Raw genomic sequence first — 21,512 nt, 5'->3', positions numbered from 1 at the left:
TTCCCTTACGCAATTATTGTTCCTAATTTTTTCCCAAGGCCACCTGCTCATGAAAGCGAGAAGGCTCTTCATTCTTTGGACTATGAGAGTCTTGGCCTACTATTTAAGTTGGACTCAGCCTCACTGAAAAGCTTCTCAGTTGTTTGTGTCTTTTGATCCTAATAAACTAGGAGTGGCAGTTGTCAAAAGAACACTGTCAAATTGGCTAGCAGACTGTATCGTGTATTTTTATGTGCTAGATAAGGGCTGCACAAATGGCAAGGCGGGCATGCCAGCTGGCTTATCAAGGAAGAAAAAAAATGGCTGCATTGTTCAATCTGTGCTACAGATTCATTGCAAGCTCAGAGGAGAGGTTGTAAGCACGTCTCAGCTTCCCCATGCATCTCTTTCAACGGGCCTGGGAGAAGAGCTGCTTCCACTGTGATGAAGCTTGGGAAAGAAACACTTCCACCTTGCTGGGTCCAGACATGGGGGGGGGGGGAGGCTGGCTTGCTATAGTATTCCAGAACCAAGGTCAAGTTGTTACCTTCAGACTCCAGCCCAGAGAGGAGTTCCTGCTGCCTCTGGATCTGTACCCAGGAGAGAGATTGTAGCCGCTGCCCACCTGGTGGGAATAGAAGTGGTAAAATAGGAGAGGGGAATGGGCAGCGAGAGGTATGAGATGGGGGAAGGGAATTAGAGGGAGAATAAAGGTAAAACGTGTTAACTTTTTTTTTTTACTAAACAAAATATAAAAAAAAAACAGATAAGTAAACTAACGAAAATAAAGAGGAAAACAGGAACAAATAGTAAAAATGGTAAAAAAAAAAAAAAAAAAGTGTTGCACAGGGTAGGATGGAGGTTTGCTCAGCTTCTAAATTTTTGTCTGGCACCTAAATATGTTCCAACCCTATTTATGTGGCCAATTCAGATGGAGTGTGTCTGTCTAGTATGCTGTGTTCTGTCTGCCTGTGTCTCGCTGTGTCTGGGTCTGTTATGGTTGGAAGAGTTAGGAGGGGTGTTTGTCTCTCTGTATCTTTCTGTCTAGGTATGAGCAGTCTGCATGTCTTTGTGTGTCTACCTTTCTGTCCATGTTTTGTGTATATGTGTGTGTACTGCTCCTTTCAGAAATTTGAAGAGAAACAAAATGGGGGCTTTGAGCCACTGCTGAGCAGTATGGTGTCCTGGTCGTTTGGCAACTGATTCAAGAGCAAATTGTTTGGCAAGAGCAGTAACCTAACTTGAGGGAGCCCATCCAACTACATGGATGGAAGAGGGACCGCAGCACAAAAGGTTAGCTCACTCCTGTGCTAGATGGGCTACAAATCAGATGTGAAAAAGGCTTATCAGATGAGAGCCATGGCAACTTCAGTGTGGCTGGCCTATGGACCATCTTGATTGAAAATATCTGCAAAGCTGCGACTTGGTTGTCTACGCATACCTTTCACGTTCCACTAGTGTATGGACAGCATGTCAAGTGATGACAGTAGTTTTGGGGAAGCATTTTGGTGCAGCCTGTTCTCCCAGTAGTTTGCTCTTCACCAGTGGGGTCAGGTTGCTCGTTCAGTATGTGCGCCATTGTGCGACCCTCAGCTTGGCCATGGCTATTTCGGCCCTATTTATGAATGGAGAAAGCAAGTTTGCTTACCTAGAAACGGGGCTCTCTGTAAACAGTAGGATGAATTAGCCATGCTTATTTCTTACCCAACTTTCTGGAGAGACAACTATCTCGGTAAAGCATGCTAAGCTCTGAAATTGCATGTGGTTCATAAGGCAGCGCACTCACAGGATCCACCACACATACTCAGGAAACCTTTTTCTGATGGGTCTGTTCAGCACCGTTGTATGATGTCACCCGCGCAACTTAGCTAATTCATCCTGCTGTCTACAGAAAACCATGTATACAGGTACGCAAACTTGCCTTTTTAAAAATTTGTAATGGTGCACCTGAATATAGCGTTTCTCCAGAGTTTGGGTGGTATTTTGTCTTGTAGATTTTCATTGAAACAGTTCTCTATTGTAAACAGAGCAGGTTCATGCCTTTTAGAATTCTATCTATGCTTATGTACGAGTTGTTTGCGTATTTCAGCAACCCTATTTATGCCAGGTCATGTGTACTGGATGACTCCAACACTGCCTGGGCAGTGGGACCTGGCAAGTAGCCTGAACCTGCATCTTCTACAGTTTTCCCTGAAAGTGGTTTTATAGAGTAGTTGAACTGAATGCCAATATTTGGTCAAGAAGGTGTTCTACAACACCTGTTTCCTTTTTGGAAAAGAAGTTTGGAATATACCTTTGGCAATCTCTAACATTTTCATACTGTGCTTCACATACTTCAGCTTCTGTTTTGTGAGCTGTGAGATCAGATGGCCTACGTTTTTTGGGGTTTTTTTGTGTATACTCATAGCTAGTACTGCTTGGGCATATGCATAATAAAGTATTGATTTCCTGTGGGGAGTCATATACTATAGATGCTGTGTATTAAAATGTAGCCTTTCTGCTTTATTATTCAGGGAGCACAGAACATCCTGTACATGGTTTTCAAACTACAATTATATTACATGAATAGCTGCTTTGTAATACCGGACTGCAAATAATTTTTACAATGCAGTATTCAAACTCAGTCGTTTTACAAGGTGTATAGCTCTTGTTTCCACATTTATTGAAGATTTTATAATTATTGAGGAATGTTGAGGGAATATATTGTTCTGTTTTTGACCTCTTGAATTTGCCTTTCCCTTGCATGCTGTTCACTTGAGCATTTCAGAATGGTTAATACGATTAAACTTTGGAGCCCTTTAACTTTGCCGGCCACACTGGAAATTTTTTTTTTTTTTTTTAATAAAGTCAGTCGCTGTGAAAGGGACACCTGATCCCTTACCAATGTGTTGGTGGGTTTCCCTTTTTGACCAACTTTAAGGGACCGGATGTTTTAAGCCCATCTCTGCATGGCTTTCTCCCAAAGCCTGGGATTGGTCAGCTTTGCCCTTTATATTGGGGCTGAGCATGGGCAGTGTGTGGTTTTTGGAGTTGAAATTTGGAGAGGGGGGAGAGAAGTTATGAGATTCCATTTTGTAGAGCCTTCCCCTCCCCTCCCCCAGACCTGTGCCCTAAAGGGACAGGAAGAGGAGGAGTTTTGAATTTGAGGCGCTGTGTTTTGACCTGTTTTAAATCAGGCGGGACCCCACACCCATGCCTGAGGTGTTGTATCACCTTTCTGTTCACTAAAGTGGTTTTGTAGTGAGACAAGAGCTGCTGCTGTTTTTTGTTTTTTCTCTCCAGGTTTGTGATAGGGGGTGCGCCACCAAGCCCCTGCCCTGCCAGAAGGAGAAGAGGGGGAACTATAGAGATTTTTGGGACTTTGTCCTTAAAGGTCCCAGGAGTTTGGATTACCAGCAGAGAGGCTGAGATCTGGCCTTTTTGCCTGTATAGCCCACTTCGTCGCCCACGAGTGTGGGTAGTAAAGTTGACCCTACCTCCTAGAGACACTGCCTCAGAAAACATCAATTTGTAACAGGGACTCTGGACTTTGTGTGTTTATGGCTTTTTTTTTTAAAGACTGTTGGACATTTATTTTATTTTTTAAATGGACTTCCCAGTGTTTTTGTTGCAGTAAAGGTTTATTGTGAGCACCAACTCCAGTTGTCCTGTCTGTTCTTCCAATAGAGAGTTCCTGCTGGTGCTGAGAGTGGAGGTGGGCCCTCCCATCCCATGTGCTTAGGGCACTGGAGGTGTATCCTTCTCCCTGCCAGAATGGACCCAGACACTTGGGAGCAAGAGAGGGAGAAGCAGAAGACTGCATCTCACCACTGTCTGGATAGGGATGGCCGACATGATAGTTTCAGCCTGTTTGTCCTTCAGAATCACTTTGAGGTATAGAACCCAACTCTCCCTGCCGAGGGTCCATGCATGTTGGTCCCTTTTTGTGTTGGGGAGTAGCCTGGAGCTAGGGATTCGCCCATGAGTAAGGACTACCATCCTGCCTGTCCTAGGAGAAAGCAGAGTTGCATACCTGTCTCCTAGGACAGCAGGATGTTAGTTCTCATGAAACCCACCTGCCACCCTGCAGAGTTGAGTTTCTCCTATTTATTTTACTTTTATCGTAATGCTGTTGTTATGAGACTGAAGCGGAGACCCCCACGTGGACGCGTGGGTTAGGGCATGCTGGGTATGCACAGTCAGAGTTCCAGAAACTTTGACATAAGTTTTCCGTGCCAGGCTGCATCCGATGATATCACCCGTGTCTGAAAACTAACATCCTGCTGTCCTAGGAGAACACTTGTTGACAGTAAGCAACTCTGCTTTACTTCAAACCAAAAGCATAAAAAAATATTTGTTGCCAGAGGATGTGGTCAGGGAATTTAGTATAGTTGTGTTTAAAAGAGGCTTAAACAAGTTCCTGTATCAAAGGTCCATAAACCATCATTAGCCAGGTAAACTTTGGAAAGCCCCCTGTTTATCCTTGGGAATGAAGAACAAGAAATAGATCTACTCTTTGGGATCTGCCAGGTACATGTGATCTGGATTGGCCATGGTGGGAGAGAGGATGCTAGAATTGATGGATCTTTGGTCTGACCCAGCCTGGCACATCTTATATACTTACGTTATAAGCTAAGAGATCTTATACAAACATTTTCAGAAGTGAGACACTGCTCTGAGTGTTTCCTGTGTGAAACAAAAATGAATCTGTTTTAGTTTTGATTTTGCTTTCACTTGCAGTTTCAGATGAAATAGTTTTAGTTTTGATTTGACCTGCATAGTCAGGTGAATTTTTAACTTGATTTTCTGGTTTGAATTATCATATTAGTATATTTACCTTCCTTTTTACAAACCAATAAAAAAAAATGCATTGATATTTCTTACACTCTTTCCTATGGATAATCATCTGAAAATATTAACAATTTTGAAATTGGCAAGCTTGCCTAATATTGTATTGACATCCATTAATTGCTACAAATTAATTTAATGAAACAAGAATATTTTTTAGTGGAAATATTTCCATTTCTAACAAAGTATAGAAAAGATTTCTGCTCACGAAGCAGAACTGTTGAAACTGTCTTCGATTCCAGAGATGTTCCATCTGAAGGTGGAAGAAGTTGTCAGATTACCAGAAGTTCCAAACATCATTAAAACAAGGCATCATTTTTCATCACAATCCGCACTTTCTGACAGTAATAGCGTGGAGATTGAGAGGAGCAGCCTGAGATTCAAGGTCTCAGTAAAGTGATTTCAAATCTGTTAAGGGTAAAGAAAGACTTCTAACATTATAGGCTCCTGTGAAGTATAGAGAAATGTCCTATGGTGCAATGACAAACGTTAGACACACAAATCGGTGAGTAGGAATAATTGACATAGACCACTATGAAAGAAATTCCTCCCTCATCAGAGCCGATAAATAACAAAATGACAAACATGTGTGAGGTGTGTACTTCGGACCATGAATTGCTAGATGGAAGCACTGCAGCAGGGCGAGGAAGTGGAAGACGGAAAATGCTATATTTTCCAGTTATAAAGCTTCTGGCCTCAACTTTCCTGAGCAACTCACATGCCCCCTCCGCTGTAGGAGTTAATAAACAGATGTTGACAGTAAGGAAAACTTCTGTTTTGATTGAGATGGTATGGTACAAAAAAAAAGGCATCACTTACTCAAAATTAGCAGCCATGGAAGAACGATTTGTTAATTATTTTAATCAACATTGGATATAATTGTATTAATGACCTTCAGAACTGGCATTAATAGTGTGGTTGTTCATTACTGGAGTTGCCTCTGATCCTTAATTATTCTCAGTGCAGCATTATCTCCTAATGAATTCCCTCTTCATTAGTTGTTGCTAAAATTTGTATCTGGACATGAGAGGGTATTTGAGGTGTGTTGATTCATGACATTTGCTTAGTTAGCAGAGACTCTGGGAAAACTGACCTTACACATTGCACAAAGGACAACTTGAGTAGACGTGATCATTTGGTGTAATTGAGAGCTATGTGAAATTCTGTTGTAAGAGAAACAACATAATGACAGTAGAAAAAATATTTAAAGCTCAATTCAGTTGGGATTAAAAATTTAACAAAATCAATAAATTTATTTTCTGCTAACTTTATTTGCTTAGATAAAAAATAAGTACTTAAAAAAATTTTTTTTTTAAAACTGTTTATCTACCTCCTCCCTTCCCAACCAATCAAATAAATTGGGTGTTCTTCTATTGTGACCCGCATCTAAATTTTAGGGCGGTATCAAATCGATACATATGTAAGTACAGTGGTCTCATAAGCAGATTTTTACGTGTGGCCCTAATAGAAAGTACATAACATTTATTACAAATAAAAGTGTAACATGAAAGGGTGATGGTATTAGTAGAAAAAGAGAGGTCTACTAGAGATTTGAGCAAAAACAGAAATGATAAAGGCCTAGATAATTGGTGCCAAAAAAGTGAATAATACTTTCCAGATAGTTTGCACAATTCTGAAATAGCCCATTCCCCCGCCCCATGGATTTAATCTTCTGCAGCTTCTGGAAGGGATAAAAATTCAATAGAAAACGTTGTGCAAGCAAAACCTTGTGCAAATTGCACTGTGAAACTAGTGTGAAATTGTAAGAATTGAGTATGTTATACAACAGAGTTCTTTGACATTGTTGCTTGCATGCTTTTTATCCTGGGAAGGGAGGATTGTTTCTTACCTGCTTATTTTCTTTCCTGGAGTCCTACCAGACAAGTCCAGACTGATGACTTTTCTCCCCCACTAGCAAAAGGAGACAGAACAAAAGCTTTATTTGTACTCTGTACTCATTACTGTGCCACCTGCAATCTCCCAGTAAACCTGTAACAAAGCTAAAGCAACCTCCCATGTCAAGCAGGAGAAAAATGAAACCCAAAGCCAGGCCCTGCCACCCCTCCAACTGAGGAGATGCCAACACTTAAAAAAAAAAAAAAAAAAACCCCACAAAGAATCAAACCCTGAGAGATCCATATTCAGCCGCTTTGTGGCTTTGCTAATTAGCCAGATAAACCTATCCAACTAACTTAGCCTGTGTTTTTAGTGACACAGGTATGCCATTGAATAGACCCAGCTAACCTAAAGTTAGCCAGATAAATCTATCCAGCTAACTTTGCCCTACAGATCTGTCCTAATCAGACTTAGCCAGATAACTTATCTGGCTAACTCAGTTCTTCCCAGTTAAGCCCTCACCCCACTTGCCACTTAACCAGATAAATAACCAGTTGAGTGGCAACCTCTGATCCCGGGCACACATTTTGCTATTGCCACTTTAGCCAGAGAAGTCAAAACTTTTCTGGCTAATTGATGCTGAATATGGACCTCTGAATGCCTCTATATGCCCAGAAAGATCAGTCTTCAGATTAAAAAGTGCTGGATTCTGAACTGGTCTGTTAAGACCTGAGGAATTAGCAGGTAATAATCAATTTTCCCTTCCTTATCCACCAGACTAGTCCAGATGGATGGAATTGTACCCAAGTCACCCTAAACTAGGAGGGCACCTAAAAAACTTTCTTGCAACATGCCACCCCAAAGAAAGCAGCATCTGGAGATGCAGGTCCAATCTGTAATGCTTGGAAAGGGTGCAAAAAGACAGTCGCAGCTCTAGAAATATCCCGTGTTGACACCAGCACCACACAACAAGTCACCAGCGGTGGCTCTGAGAGCATGTGTAATTGTGCATGCCTCTTTCTCCTAGCTACAGCATGAGCCCTGGAAGTATGGTAAGTAATGGGCTCTGTGTAGTGCATAGATAGCTGAGCCCGCTTTGTGTGTCGCATAGTGCACACAGCACCTCCTTCTAGTCCTTCCAGCCTCTGTCTAATCCCCAGGCTGGGTGAGACAAGGAGAGCATGCACTGAGCACTGGATGTGATGGACTCTGATTGTTGGGAGGAGCTCTGGCATCCAAATGCAGCAGCCAAGGTAACTGAGTCAGCTACCTGCTCCACAGTAGAGGGAACTGGCCCATTGGGATGAGTTCTTGGGTGTCTCTACTGTCTCTTCCTTTGCTTTAAAATTTGGAAGCAAGGCTGATGGGCTTTCAGTGCTTCCCTGGCTTTTCTTTTGACCATAGAAATCTCCTCTGTGTCTGCGTTTCCTACCCTATGGAGGCTGGTGTACCACAGAACATTTCTATTAGTGTAGGTGTACCTAGGGCTTGAAACGGTTAGAGAACGCTGCTTTAGAGGCAGCGTTCTCAGTGGTGTGTTTAGGCCAAAGGAAGAAAATAACATTTTATTTTCCACTGGAAAAAGTACTTGCACATAAATCCGCAGGTACATGTTTCAAAGTAAACTATGTGCATACTTTTCTCTTTGAAAATTGCTGAAAATTCCACAGATAGAAAGTACCCATGGACTTTGTTCCAGAACATACTGTTTGGAAATTGCCTTCTGAAGGTTGGGAATACTCCTTCATCCCTTATTTCCTCCAGTGAGTGTATTTTAAGTGCCTTGAGCCTTTCTTTGTAGGATTTGTGGTTGCAGGCTATTTATCATTGGAGTAGCTCTTTTCTAAACTATTTCCTTCTTGTCTGAGTCCTTAACATAGAGCCTCTAGAACTGAACACAGCAAAGTATATCTCCTTTTTCCTGCTGATAATACCTCCACTTTGCAAACACCGTACACCATTGGCTTTTCCACTTACTTTGTTACATTGAATAGCTACTTTCATTGCCTGAGAGACGATCACTCCTAGACCTTTCTCATTTGACGGTTTTCAGTTCTTCTTGTTCTAATTTAGACGTGGCTAATGGATTTTTGCATATGATGCTATGAAGGGATCATGTCTATGCACTGTATATTTCCATATAAGAAAAATATGGTTCAAATCCACAATTCATGCTTATTGTATGTGAATAATTTTATATTTTGAGTAGGCTTATGCAAGCTAAGCCTTAAATGTTTTATCTTTTCATTACAGGCAGTCAGCTGTAAAGGTCAGCACAGTATCTCTTACACGTTGTCCAGAAGTCAGACAGTTGTGGTGGAATATACACACGATAAAGACACAGATATGTTTCAGGTACGGTATTCACATCTTGTGTGTTTATTGGTTAGTTATCATAGTGATGGTATGAACATACATCAGTATGTTGTAGTAGCTCTTGCCTCCATATGTTTAGAGTTCAGAATATCTATATGCACATGTCAAAAACATACACTATCAAAGGTTAATCTTTGCTTAGTTTTATGCAGGTTGGATAATTTTGCTTAAGCCAGGAGTTATTAAAAAATGCATTGTGATAAGAGGCGGTTTGTTTTTTTAACTCTACTTTTCCAAGTACACTGTTTCCATTTGACCTTCAGTCATGCCTGTTTAATATGCACTAAACATCTCTGCAAATGAGACATCTGTGCATTATAGTAGCTTTAGTTTAATATTTTTAACAAGGTGGGACTTCTCTGTGACATTTCCTAAAGCAACCAGATGTTAGATGCACAGTCTTTGGAGGTTAAGCCACAGACTCCAAGTGAGCCTTTAATGTAAGAAAAAAATCTCCAGAACTGGATGGCATCTATCCCAGAGTCCTAAGAGAGCTCAGACATGAAATTGCACACCTGTTGCTGCTAATCTGTATCCTATCACTTAAAACAACCATAATAAATGAAGACCGGAGGGTAGCCAATATGTCACCAATTTTTAAAAGGCTCCAGGGGTAATCCAGCAAACTATAGATGGTGAGCCTGATGTCTGTGCCAGAAAAAATGATAGACGCTCTTCTTAAAAACAGTATCACTGCCATGTAGATAAACATGGCTTAATGGGGGAGAGTCAACATGCTTTTTTAGCAAAAGGGGGAAGTCTTAGCAATCTTTTTAGATTTTGTTTTCAAGGTATAAATAGTGTTGATAACCATGAGCTGTTGATATAGTGCATTGGTTGCCAAACATGACCTGGAGGACCCCCAGCCAGTCGGGTTTTCAGGATATCCACAATGAATATGCATGAGGTAAATCTGCATGCACTGCCTCCAGGGCATGCACATTTTATCTCTTGCACATTCCGGGATTCCTCAGTAAATTATCAGATTATAGGATAAGAGAGTGTCCTATGGTAACCTGGTAACTGGTTAAAAGACAGGAAACAGAGGGTAGGACTAAATCAGGGGTCAGGAACCTTTTTGGCTGAGAGCCATAAACGCCACATACTTTAAAATGTAATTCCATGAGAGCCATACAATATGTTTAAAACTAAATACAAGTAAATGTGTGCATTTTATGTAAGATCACACTTTTAAAGTACAATAAGTCTCTGAAAATATTACACCAGGCCTTAAGACACCAATACATCTCCTATTAGGAAAACGGACCAAGTCAGGCTGCTATAGAGTCCTACACAGAAACTACACGCCAGCAGAAAACCTCACCTGAATCACATGTGCTGACCCTCACCTAACAAAGAATAAAGAGACCAAAACGCATAACTAGAAGCATGCAGAAAAAACTGAATTGGAAACTGCAACAAGCCAGAGTCTCTGTATGCAGTGTAACAAAGGAAAAAAGAAACATCACCCATCCTTATAAAACAAATCAAGAAATATAAAATCAGCAGTAAAACTGTACTAACAAAAAGAGCATATTTCGAAACAGCTGATGAGTGGAATATCCAATAATTAAAAACTCATATAAAACATTTCCAGATACCAACAAAATATTTCAAAATAGCAGACACAAAGACCCAGTAATGAAAAATGATACAAAAATTTTTTTGCTCTGCATACCTGGGAACGTTTGATATCCAGGTGTCCTGAGATTGTTCTGAATTAGCAGGAGGCGGGGTGGTTTGCTTGGAACTTTCTCCTTTCTGTCACATACCAGCGCTCTCTCTCACACTGGCTCTCAATGACACACCTATACACACATGCTCTCAGTACTCACATATACACATGTTTTTTCTCTCTCACTTATATAGGCTCTTAATTACACATTTACACACATGCTGTCTATCTTTTCACCACACACACACACACACAGGCTTTCAATCACATAAATACATGCTGTCTTTTTCTCTCACACACAGACTCTCATTCACATGCTTACAAACATGTCCTCTCTTTCTCTCATTTACACACAGGCTCTCAATCACATACTCACATGCTCCATCACCTAAACCAGCTCTCAATCACACACAGACACACATGATCTCTCTCTTACTTATACACACAGGCTCTTAATCATACATACACATGATTTCTCTCACACACAAAGGATCTCAATCATACACACATACTTTCACATAAACAGGTTTTCAATCACAAACTTACACATACAGGTTCCCAGTGGTAAACTTACATTCATGCTCTCTCACAGGCAGGCTCTCAATCACAGACATACTCTCTTTCACATATACAGGCTTTCAATCGTTCACATACATGCAATCTCTCACTCGCACACACAGGATCTCAAACACACATGCTTGCTCGCTCATTCACACTCTCTCCCCCACCCCGGGAACTCGTGGCAGCAGCAGCCTCCTCCCAACGCTAACCTCCTTCATTTTCAGCCCTCGCGGAGGCGGAGTCCCATCGGCCATGGTTGAAGCTCTTCATTTTCCTCCGAGCCGCGCTGCAGTCTTCTTTTCATCACGCACGCACCCGATGCTCTCCACTTCCTCTTCCGGACCGCGGGGGGGGGGGGGGGGCAGGAAGAAGAGAGCACGCCGGTGCTGCTGACTCCAGCTGTCATGCCGCATTCTGCCCGGGCTGACAGCATTTTAAGCCCGGGCGGAGGAGGACCGGGGAGCAGCTGGGTCAGCGGGGGACTGGAAAGTGTGGCGACACTTGTCTGCGAGCCAGATGCAGCCCTCAAAAGAGCCATATCTGGCTCGCGAGCCATGGGTTCCCGACCCCTGGACTAAATGGTCAGTTTTCCAAATGGAGCTAGGTTATTAGGGAAGTACTACAGGGACCAGTACTGGGATCTGTGCTGTTGAACATTCATAAATGATCTGGAAAAGGGAACGAAAGTGAGGTGATCAAATCTGCAGATGAGACAAAATAATTCTGTCAAAACAGCAGATTGCAAGGAACTTCAGAAGGACCTTGTGAGACTAGGAGACTGGGCATCTGGAAGAGTGCAATGTGATGCCCATAAAGAAAAAAATCCCCACTATAGGTACACATTATTGGGTTCTGCATTGGAAGTCATCACCTAGGAAAAAGACCTTGGAGTTCTTCTAGACCAGTGGTTCTCAACCTTTCTTCTGTCGGGTCACACATGACAGATGGTTCTCACATGCATGATACACTGAACACATGACCATAATAGGGCTGAATGTAAAAATACAGTTTGCATCCACAGGAACCCCCTGACCCACAATTATGGATGTAAAGCAGAATTACGACATTCCCCGTACAACTCACCTTACAAAAAATATATTCTGAGTCTAGTGTCATCTCAGTAACAGCAACACAGACTCCAGCTCCCAGGCTCAATAGCCCTACTTATGAAAAGACAGCAGTTTATCACTAATGCATGTCCTCTTGAGATAATACAACAAATAAGACTGATACAGTAAAATATCTCACCTTGGTCACATACACAGAACCGACCTAACATACTCCCAGGATCTGCAGTAATGCGCATAAACTAGTCTGCACAGTTACACTTGTATTATGGAATACACTCAAATAGGAGCAACCCTACCTATGAAAAGGCAACACTACAAATATTAAATCAGGCCCTAAACACCAATACACCTCCTATTAGGAAAACAGAACTAGCCAAGCAGCTATAGATCCCAACACAGAAATAATTGTATAACTATACTAATAAACAGAATAAATGTTTCACAACTATGAACAGAACAATATCCAACAATTAAAAACTCATAAAAATTATTTAAAATTCTCCAAACACCAATAAAATATTTCAAAACAGCAGCCACATCACATAATATTCAGTAATTAAAATGGCAGTCAATCAAGAAAAATAAACTTAAAAAGCCACCTTTACTAACCCCCTCCAGCAGTTCTCCTACTCCTCTTCCATGCAGGCCAGTAGCACACACCAGAAGCAGTAGTGGCTGAAGCTCTGTACTCATGGTCCTCTTCCTTAGGGTCCACGACCAGTCTCTCTGTCTTTCTCGCACACACACATACCAGCTATACCCCCATGCCCAGTTTCTGTCTTTCACACACCAATCATCTCCCGACCAGTCTGTCTCTTACACACATACATCAGTCTCTTTCTCATGCACACACTCACACAGACTTCCCACGCCCATGTTCTATCTTACATATACAGGCTTCACACACCCAGGTTTCTTACTCCTATGCTAGCTCACGCCACATGCACAGGCTTCTCATTCCCATAATCACTTTCTCTCTCACACACACACACCAGTCACACTTGCGTACCAGTTTCTGTCTCTCACACACCAATCATCTCCTGACCGCTCTCTCACACTCTCTCTCACACTCTTCCCACTCCCATACACACACACACACATACTCTTCCCACTCCCATATTCTGTCTTACATATACAGGCTTCACACCCAGGTTTCTTACTCCTATGCTAGCTCACGCCACGTGCACAGGCTTCTCATTCCCACAATCACTTTCCCTCTCACACACACACACTCCAGTCCTCTCCCTGACCAGTCACTTCCATTGTCTCTCCTATATACACACATCACCTCTCTGACCAGCTTCTCTCACTTAGACAGGCTCTCTCTCTCATTTCCTGCCCCCCCCCCCCCCCGCAAGCACAAATGGTAGCTGCAGCAGCCTCCTCCTCTAGCCCCCACAGGCCAAGAAAGAAGAATCCCATCAGCCATGGGAGGCTAATTCTGCTGTCTCCTGTACAGATTTCTGGCTGCTTCTGATTTTGCTTCGTGCCCACGCTACTGCTTGGGGCCGCTGCTACTTTTTCGTGCAGCATGGCTCTTTCTTATTCCCGCGCACCCCACTGCACATCACTTCCTGTTCCGGGGCAGGTGCGGGAAGAAGAAAAGACCCAGCCGCAGTTGCCAGCTTCCAATGACACTGCTGCCGTTCCCATCCCGGCATGTACGTGCTGATAGCCCGGGCGGCAATAGCAGCATTGGAAGACTGTCCCTCTGACTCTGTGAAGGAAGAGGGGGGAAGAGCAGCGGGAGACCAGTAGCACGCAACACACCGGTTGAGAAGCACTGTTCTAGACTGTACACTGACAGCCAAAAACAAAAAAGCAAACAGAATATTAGGAATGATCTGAAAAGAAATTGAGAATAAAATAGAAAATATCATATTGCCTCTGTATCGAGCATTGTGTGCAGTTCTGGTCTCCCCATTTCAAAAATGGACATAGTGGACCTAGGAAAGGTGCAGATGAGGATGACAAAAATGATAAAGGGAATAGAACAGCTCTCCTGTGATGAGGGGATCTGCAGGTTAGGTCTCTTTATGTGGAAAAGAGATGGCTGAAAGGGGAACATGATAGAAGTTTATAAAATTGAGTGAGGTGGAATAGGTAACTAAAGGAAGACACGTCATGAAATTACCAACCAGAAGATGTAAAACAAATCGTAGAAAGTACTTTTTCATTCAGCATGCAAGCAAGCTGTGGCATCTGTAGCTAGTAGATGTGGTCAAGACGACTAGCATTGCTGTTTTAAAAGGTTTGAAGTTCCTGGAGGAAAAATCCATAAAACATTAATAGCCAAGTAGATTAAACAGCGCTATTGCTATCCCTGGGAGTGAGTAACTGGGAATAGATCTTCTTTATAGGATCTTCCAGGTACTTGAGACCTGGCGTGGCCACTGTCAAGACAGGATTATGGGCTTGATGGACCTTGGTCCAGGGCCAGTGGGAAGTACTAGGCAAACTAGGTGGCCACCTAGAGTGCCAAACGTTCAGGGATGGAAGCCCATGGTGGCCCTGAAGAGAAAGTGGTTTAATGGGCCTGCAAACTGGAAGGATGAGATACTGTCTCCATTGGGAGCATGATAAAGCATCGGCAGGCACCGCAATGAGGAGTAAGAAACCTGTCAGCAGCCTCATCAGCGATTAGATGAGGACAAGCAGCTGAACCGCCATCAGGAGCAGCAGGGCCATGCACAGTCAAGAGAGGTGTAGGAGCGACCACACCCAGGCAATCAAGAGGAAGGCTGCATGCTGGCAGGAACAAGAAGCAGAGCACCTGCAGCCCCTACGGCCTGGAGCAGGAGGCACAGAGCATCAGTATCCCCCCCCCCCCCCACGATTCGGGGGAAAAAAGAGCAAGAGTCCCATGTGCTTCGGGATGGGGAGGCAGGAAGGAAGTGAGTAGATGAAAGAGCTTGTGTATATGTGAGAAGGGAGGGGCGGTGTGTGATCCTCGATTGGGAGACCCGCCCCCTCTGATGTCACTGAGGACTGTGATGGATGTTAAACGGCGCCAGAACACCGGGTGCCTGCGCACAGGGATGCCACACACCATCACCACCGGGCTCCCTGAACTAACTAACAGTGATGAGAAAGACAGAAAAAAAAGGTGAAAGAATCCATCTAGAACTGAGAAGGGAGGGGGCGGTGTGTTATCCTTGATTGGGAGACCCACCCCCTCTGATGTCACTGAGGATTGTGACGGACGTTAAACGGCACCAGAACACCAGGCATCGCGCGCTGAAGGGGCGCGACAAAGAGGCGCACTCCCCTTTGTGCATCCCTTTGTGCATCCCGTAGTGTTAGCCATTCCCCATGTTCTTTTATATCCCTTGTTAACAATCCCCATATTTAAATGTTTAATGTATTTGACAAAGGTAACGCATAAGTTCCTGCAAATTTTGTTTAAATGTAAACCGATGTGATATGTAAAATCGAACACCGGTATATAAAAGTAAATAAATAAATGTGTGGAGAGAGCATGTGGGTGTGTGGATCAGAGAGGAGAGTTTGTGGGCGGGACCTCTCACCACACTGCTAATCCTTGACTATCTCAAGGCATCTGGATATCAAAAGTTCCTAGGTATGAAGAGGAGGGTGATTAGTTATAACCTTTTTAGTTTTAATTATCGGATGTTACCTGATGTGTCTGTTGTATTGAAATATTTTATTGGTAATTGGAAAATTGAGTTTTTAATTTTAAGTTCTGTTTGTCAGCTGTTTTGAAATATTATTTTTATTAGCATGATTTTGCCATTGTGACTTATATTTCTTGATTTTACTGTTTGATGCTCTTTGAGGAATGGAGATGTTTGTTTTTCCATTGTTGCGCTGTATACAGAGTCTGGCTTTTTGTGGTTTCCAGTTCAGGTTTTGTCTGCATATTTCTATTTATACTTTATGGTCTCATTATTAGGGATGCGCATTCGTTAAGCCATGTGTTTTATTCATTTCGGCCGTGGTGCGCATATCTCCCGATCAATAGGTACGCTCACAAAACTGATTATGCTCGCACGTTCGGGTAGGCACCCACATGCACGCATATCAGCGGTTTTGTGCGCATGCCGATCGCAAGATATGCGCCCAACTGCCGAAACAAATGGCCTTAAAAAAAAAAAACGAATACACATCCCTACTCATTGTTCTGTATTTGTGAGGGTCTGTCTGTAGCCTGCATGTGTGACTGAGGTGAGGCATATTCTGCTAGCGTGTTTCCGTGTAGGGATGCATAGCAGCCAGGCTTGTTCTGTTTTCGTAATACAAGATGTACTGGTGTGTTAAGGTCTGGTGTAATATTTGCAGCATTGCCTTTTCATTAGTAGTATCGTTACTGTCTGAGCTCTGGCATTTACAGGCCGATGCAATAAAGTGCACCCAACCTAGCACACAGCTTAACAAGCGGTTGGACACGCGTTTTGGATGCGCATCCATAACCCCTAATGCAATAAGGGGATCAGTGTGTCCAAAACGCGTGTCCAAACAAAGGCATAGCTAATAGCGCTCATCACATATAAATACCATGAAGATGAGGCTATCCGCTATTACCCTGCAATGCAAAAAAATCCCCATACACCCAAGGCACACTTTTCAACCTGTAAAGTTTTACACATGCATGGAGCAGGCATAGTGTTCCCGCATGTCAAGGACTCAACTTAAAAACAAAAAAAAAAACTGATTTTCTGTGCTTCCTCCTACTTAATACCATTGTGATACTAAGTAGGAGGAACCACAGAAAGCCGCGCTATGCAAAAAATGTTTTTAAAAAAAAAGTCTTAACATAAAAAAAAAAATTTCGGGGCACACAATATGCATGCTCCGGGCCGTGTATATTGTGGGGTAGATTTTAAGACACGCCAATTATATAACATGCATGTGCCGGAGCGCACGTTATAAAGTCTGTTGGCCGTGCACCTATGTGCGCCAGATTTTATAATCCGCGTGCACAAGGGGGAGGGGTGAGTATTTTTGCAAAGTCCACAGCGACGCAATCGGGGCCTTCCCCAGTTCCCTCTCGTTCCATTCCAATTAAGGAGAGTAATTGGAATGAGAACTGGGGAAGGCCCCGATTACTCTCCTTAAATCCAATTAAGGAGAGTAATCAGGGCCTTTCCCATTTCCCTTAAGGAAATGGGGAAGGCGCGTAAGTGCCAAGTTTTACGCGCGTTGAGCATTTAAAATTCGGCCGTGTGCGTGCGTATTGTGCCGGTAAAATAGCTGCCGCAGAAAAAACGGACACGCATTGAATTGAGCGTCCGTTTTATTAGCCCATGCACAGCCACGTCTCCTGGGCGCCCCATGCCATGGACACGCCAGGGATGCACAATTTATCGTCCTTTATTAGCGCAGCAGCTCATTTGCTTATTGCATCGGGCGCCCAAGAGAGGTGATTGTGTACGCATTAAAAAAAAAAAAAAGTGCACCCGGTTTGGGAGGTTTACTGCATTGTAATTGTAATTCCATTTACTCTTGGCTTTCTGAGGGCCAAGCTCACAACTAACGTGCATTACCATAGACCTAATACTGTATGACTTACTAATGTCTTTTTTGCAAGATTTTCTGGTGGGCAACACAGAAGTCATGTAAATATTAACATATCGTTGTAAGTAATATTTTTATCTCAAGATGTCATTTTTCTTGTAAAATCTGCTATAAATGTAAAATGTTTTAATTGTGCCATTACATTTAAAGAAAACAACTTGTAATTAGCCATTCATCCAAATTAGGTGAATCTGTGGGTGGTTTGGGATTTTTTTTTTTTTTTTGTTATATGTTGAGGGTGATTATTCAAAACCCAAGAGACATGTACATTAAGATATTGTCTTATCTCATGCTGGAACTTTCATCCTTATAAACAATCCACAACACTCTGGAATAAAACAATATTAAAAAAAAAAAAAAAAGTTTTAATTGTGTGTCTGCGTGGGGAGTGGGGCAGGGTGCCAGGCTCTGAGATTGGTCTAAGACGCCTAACACCCATGCACCATCCCTGCCTTGGTCTGACCCAGCATGGCATTTCATATATTCTAAAACGTAATTTTTTTTAAAGTGGTTATTTGTCTAATCAGAGTCCCCTTCGTAATTAAAAAAAAAAAAAAAAAAAAAGTGGTAAGGTAGAGCCCAGGGAATAGTCATAAACCTTGCAGCTTTATAAAGAATACTACTTAAATATTTTAGTTTATTTAAAACAAGCAAATTGTTTGGACTTATCCTTTCTGCTTTGATTTTTATCTAGAATTTGATTTCATTTCTGAGGTGAAAATTAGCTATTCACTGTTCACCTTTTGTGCTAGATATCATGTGACAAAATTGCATGAGGGCTCTGAGTAGCTACGTTAATCGAAGGGACTGGCACTCTTTGAAGTGTTTTCTTTGTTATGGCTCACATCGTTAAATATAGCAGGTTGTGAGCTGAGAAAAAATGTCAATTATTGACCGGCATGTCAAGGCAAGAAGAGAAGGATTGAGCAACTATTCTCTGTGCACTAGTTACTCCTGTGGGAGTTCTGCACGACTGCACAATGCACAGTTTGTGCAGAATTTGACCCTCCAAAGCCACTGAGAGCAGAGAGAGCCAGCGTGCCCACAGGAGGCTGAGGAGCTGCTGCCATATTCCTCATGCACCAATGTGAGAAGTGCGTTGCCTGAACTCCCGCAGTGTTTTTGCGAGCTTTGAGAACAACGCGAGAGAGTTCAGGCACCTCATTTTATGGTGAGAACCACACCCTACAGGAAAAGAGCTGTGTCAGATTAGCTGGAGGTTGACATCTGAGAGAGATGGGTTTAGAAAATGGGAGGATGGGTTTGATGTGAGACATTGGGGGAGAGGAGAGAGTATAGGAAGAAGGGACCTTTTGGAGTAGAGAGAAGCTGGGGGGGGGGGGGGGGGGAAGGAGAGATTATTGGGAGACAAACTGGGGAAGAGAGTGTTGTGGTGGATGTTGGGGGGATGGACTAGGGGGAGGGGCAGTGTGGAAGGGATGAACTGTAGTGAAGGGAGAAGAGCAGTGTGTTTGAGGGGATGAACTAAGGGAGGGGCAGACTGGAGTGGGAGAGAGTGTTGGGAAGAGATGAGCTGGAGTGAGGGAGGGAGAGTTTGTACTACTTTACTGCTAGGGTTTCTGGATTTCAGGGTTTTTCAATTGGCCATTGGCACACTCCAAGAGCAGCTGCAGGCAGCACTTCTTTTAACTGTTGACATTTCTAGTGATAACTACAGACACCACTGTATTGCTCCAATATTGGCAGCTGCAAGTAGTTAGCACTGCCTACAGCTCAGAGCTTCCCTTAAGAGTTTGTAGATTGCTAAAGTAAAATCCTCAAAACCCAGAAGCCCTAGGTATGATAAAGTATTACTGTACTCCTGCAAGAGTTCTGCACCAAAACCTTAAACATTTTGCATCCTTGAGTAAGAACCTTTTTCTCTTTTGAAGTTTTAAATTAATTACTGCTCAAAGACAGTATTTGCATTCTTTTTTGATAAATGTAGCATGCAGAATTTTAAATATGGTAAATAGAATTTTTGTTTGCACTGAATTTTAAAATTTTGTGTTCAGAATTCCTCCAGGAGTAACTAGTGGTTCTCCCTCGACAAGCAGGTATTAATTAGCCATTGCACATGAGTGATGTCATCCAACAGCACCAACATCCACCGAGATATCAGAACTCAGTGATTTTACTGAGCATGCGCAAGTTCCTGCCTGCACACAGAGCCTCGTTAGCCCCCCAGTCTGCCTTCATCCGAACTTCCACACAAATAATCCCAGTCTGACTCTTAGCTCGCTTAGAATTTTTTCTACTTTTTGGGCTTTGTGCTCCTGTTTGCCTCATTGCTTTCCTAATTTTTCTGTCTCTGTAGCCCATGAAACAGAACTTTTTTAGGTTCTAAACATAAATCGAAAATCAGAAGATAAAAACATGAAGGCCAAGAAGCCTGCATCTGTGGGTGCTGGATGTCTCTCTCAGACATGCACTCCTGCTATTGCTGTTTGGGCTCAGACCACTGATCCAACTGCTATAGCTGTGGTCTGATATCTCCAGGGCCCAGCAATACCATGCCTGGAAGATGGAAGCCGTAAGGAGGCATAGGTGGATAAGAGCCAAAAGCCTTGGCATGAGACCGAACAGCAGAGCCTCTCGTTGTTGAGGAGCAAACTGTTGTATTCTTGGCACAAGAAATCAATATGGGAAGCTTCCCTTCACGGTCCTGTAAGAACAGGTCCTATAAGAACTGCCTGACCCATAAGCGGCACCTCCATGGTGCCGCTTAGAGACCCTTCATGGGCCATCCCCCCCAGACCCAAAGAAGAGGTTGGCACCATTGGAGTAGGGTTCTGTCAGAGCAGGCCCCTTCTCAATGCAGAGGTGGGACATAGTCTCATTGGCACAGGTACCATCATCCTTAATGGCGCAGAAGATTCCCATGGCGTGTAGCCGTTTATTGTACCTGAACCCAGAGTCAACCAGAGTGCTATCTCTTTTTTGGTGCAGAGCTTGCCTTCTAAGACATAATTAGCACACTCTTTGCAGCAGCCCACAGCATCATCATGAAGTAATGGATTCTCCTTCTCTAGGGGATTCCCTTCATGAATCAGAAGGGGAAGAAGTGAGTTCTTCCACTCATGAGTTCCTTCCAGGCCTTTCCCCACTAGACCAGCAAAGGTCTCTACCTCGGTTGATACCTTCGAATTAGGGTCAGGGCAGTTTTTCCCCCTGTGGTACAGAGATGAAGAGGATTCCATGGGGAATACCATCTGATTCCCTACCAGATTTACCTCAGCATGCCTCCCTTCCAGAGAATCTCTGCTATTACATGTTTTTAGTTAAGATGGCAAAGACGCTGTCCATCAATGTTAGAAAAGTACCCAAGAACAAATTTCTACGGGCTCTTTCAGTTCCTCCAACACCCCAAGGATTCTGCGGCTTGCCCAGTTCATAGTCTCCTCTAAGACCTTCCGATGAGGGATGTGGCAGATGCCTCTTTGTCTTCTGGTAGTCTGGAAATTGAACCTGAAGTATAGATTCAGGCCATCCTGGGATTTGGGATAGTCCAGTTGCCACATCACTCTGTGTTGAGCACATTCATGATCATGCTAGCATGCCTCCTGGGAAGAACCTGAAGTGATGGATGTATGCTGAGCACCCGGATTGTAGCTCACTTAGCTCTACATGGTGCCTTATTTGCACAAATGCAT

General features: G+C 43.1%; 1 protein-coding gene across 3 annotated transcripts in view; it reads left to right on the top strand.

Annotated features, from left to right (window-relative positions):
• Positions 1-21,512, top strand: part of PELI2 (pellino E3 ubiquitin protein ligase family member 2) — a 387,703-nt gene that overhangs the window by 244,481 nt on the left and 121,710 nt on the right. For all 3 annotated transcript variants that reach the window (XR_003856259.1, XM_029598251.1, XM_029598250.1), the window contains one exon: positions 8,896-8,997. Coding sequence is in view for 2 of the 3 variants with exons in the window: in XM_029598251.1 (XP_029454111.1) it covers positions 8,896-8,997 (102 nt within the window). In the remaining variant the exon portion in view is untranslated. The remainder of the gene's footprint in view (positions 1-8,895; positions 8,998-21,512) is intronic.

This window comes from Rhinatrema bivittatum, chromosome 4 (assembly GCF_901001135.1).
Source record: "Rhinatrema bivittatum chromosome 4, aRhiBiv1.1, whole genome shotgun sequence".
Lineage (NCBI taxonomy): Eukaryota > Metazoa > Chordata > Amphibia > Gymnophiona > Rhinatrematidae > Rhinatrema > Rhinatrema bivittatum.
The sequence above is the reverse complement of the archived record's forward strand: the minus strand, read 5'-3'. Positions and strand labels throughout refer to the sequence as shown.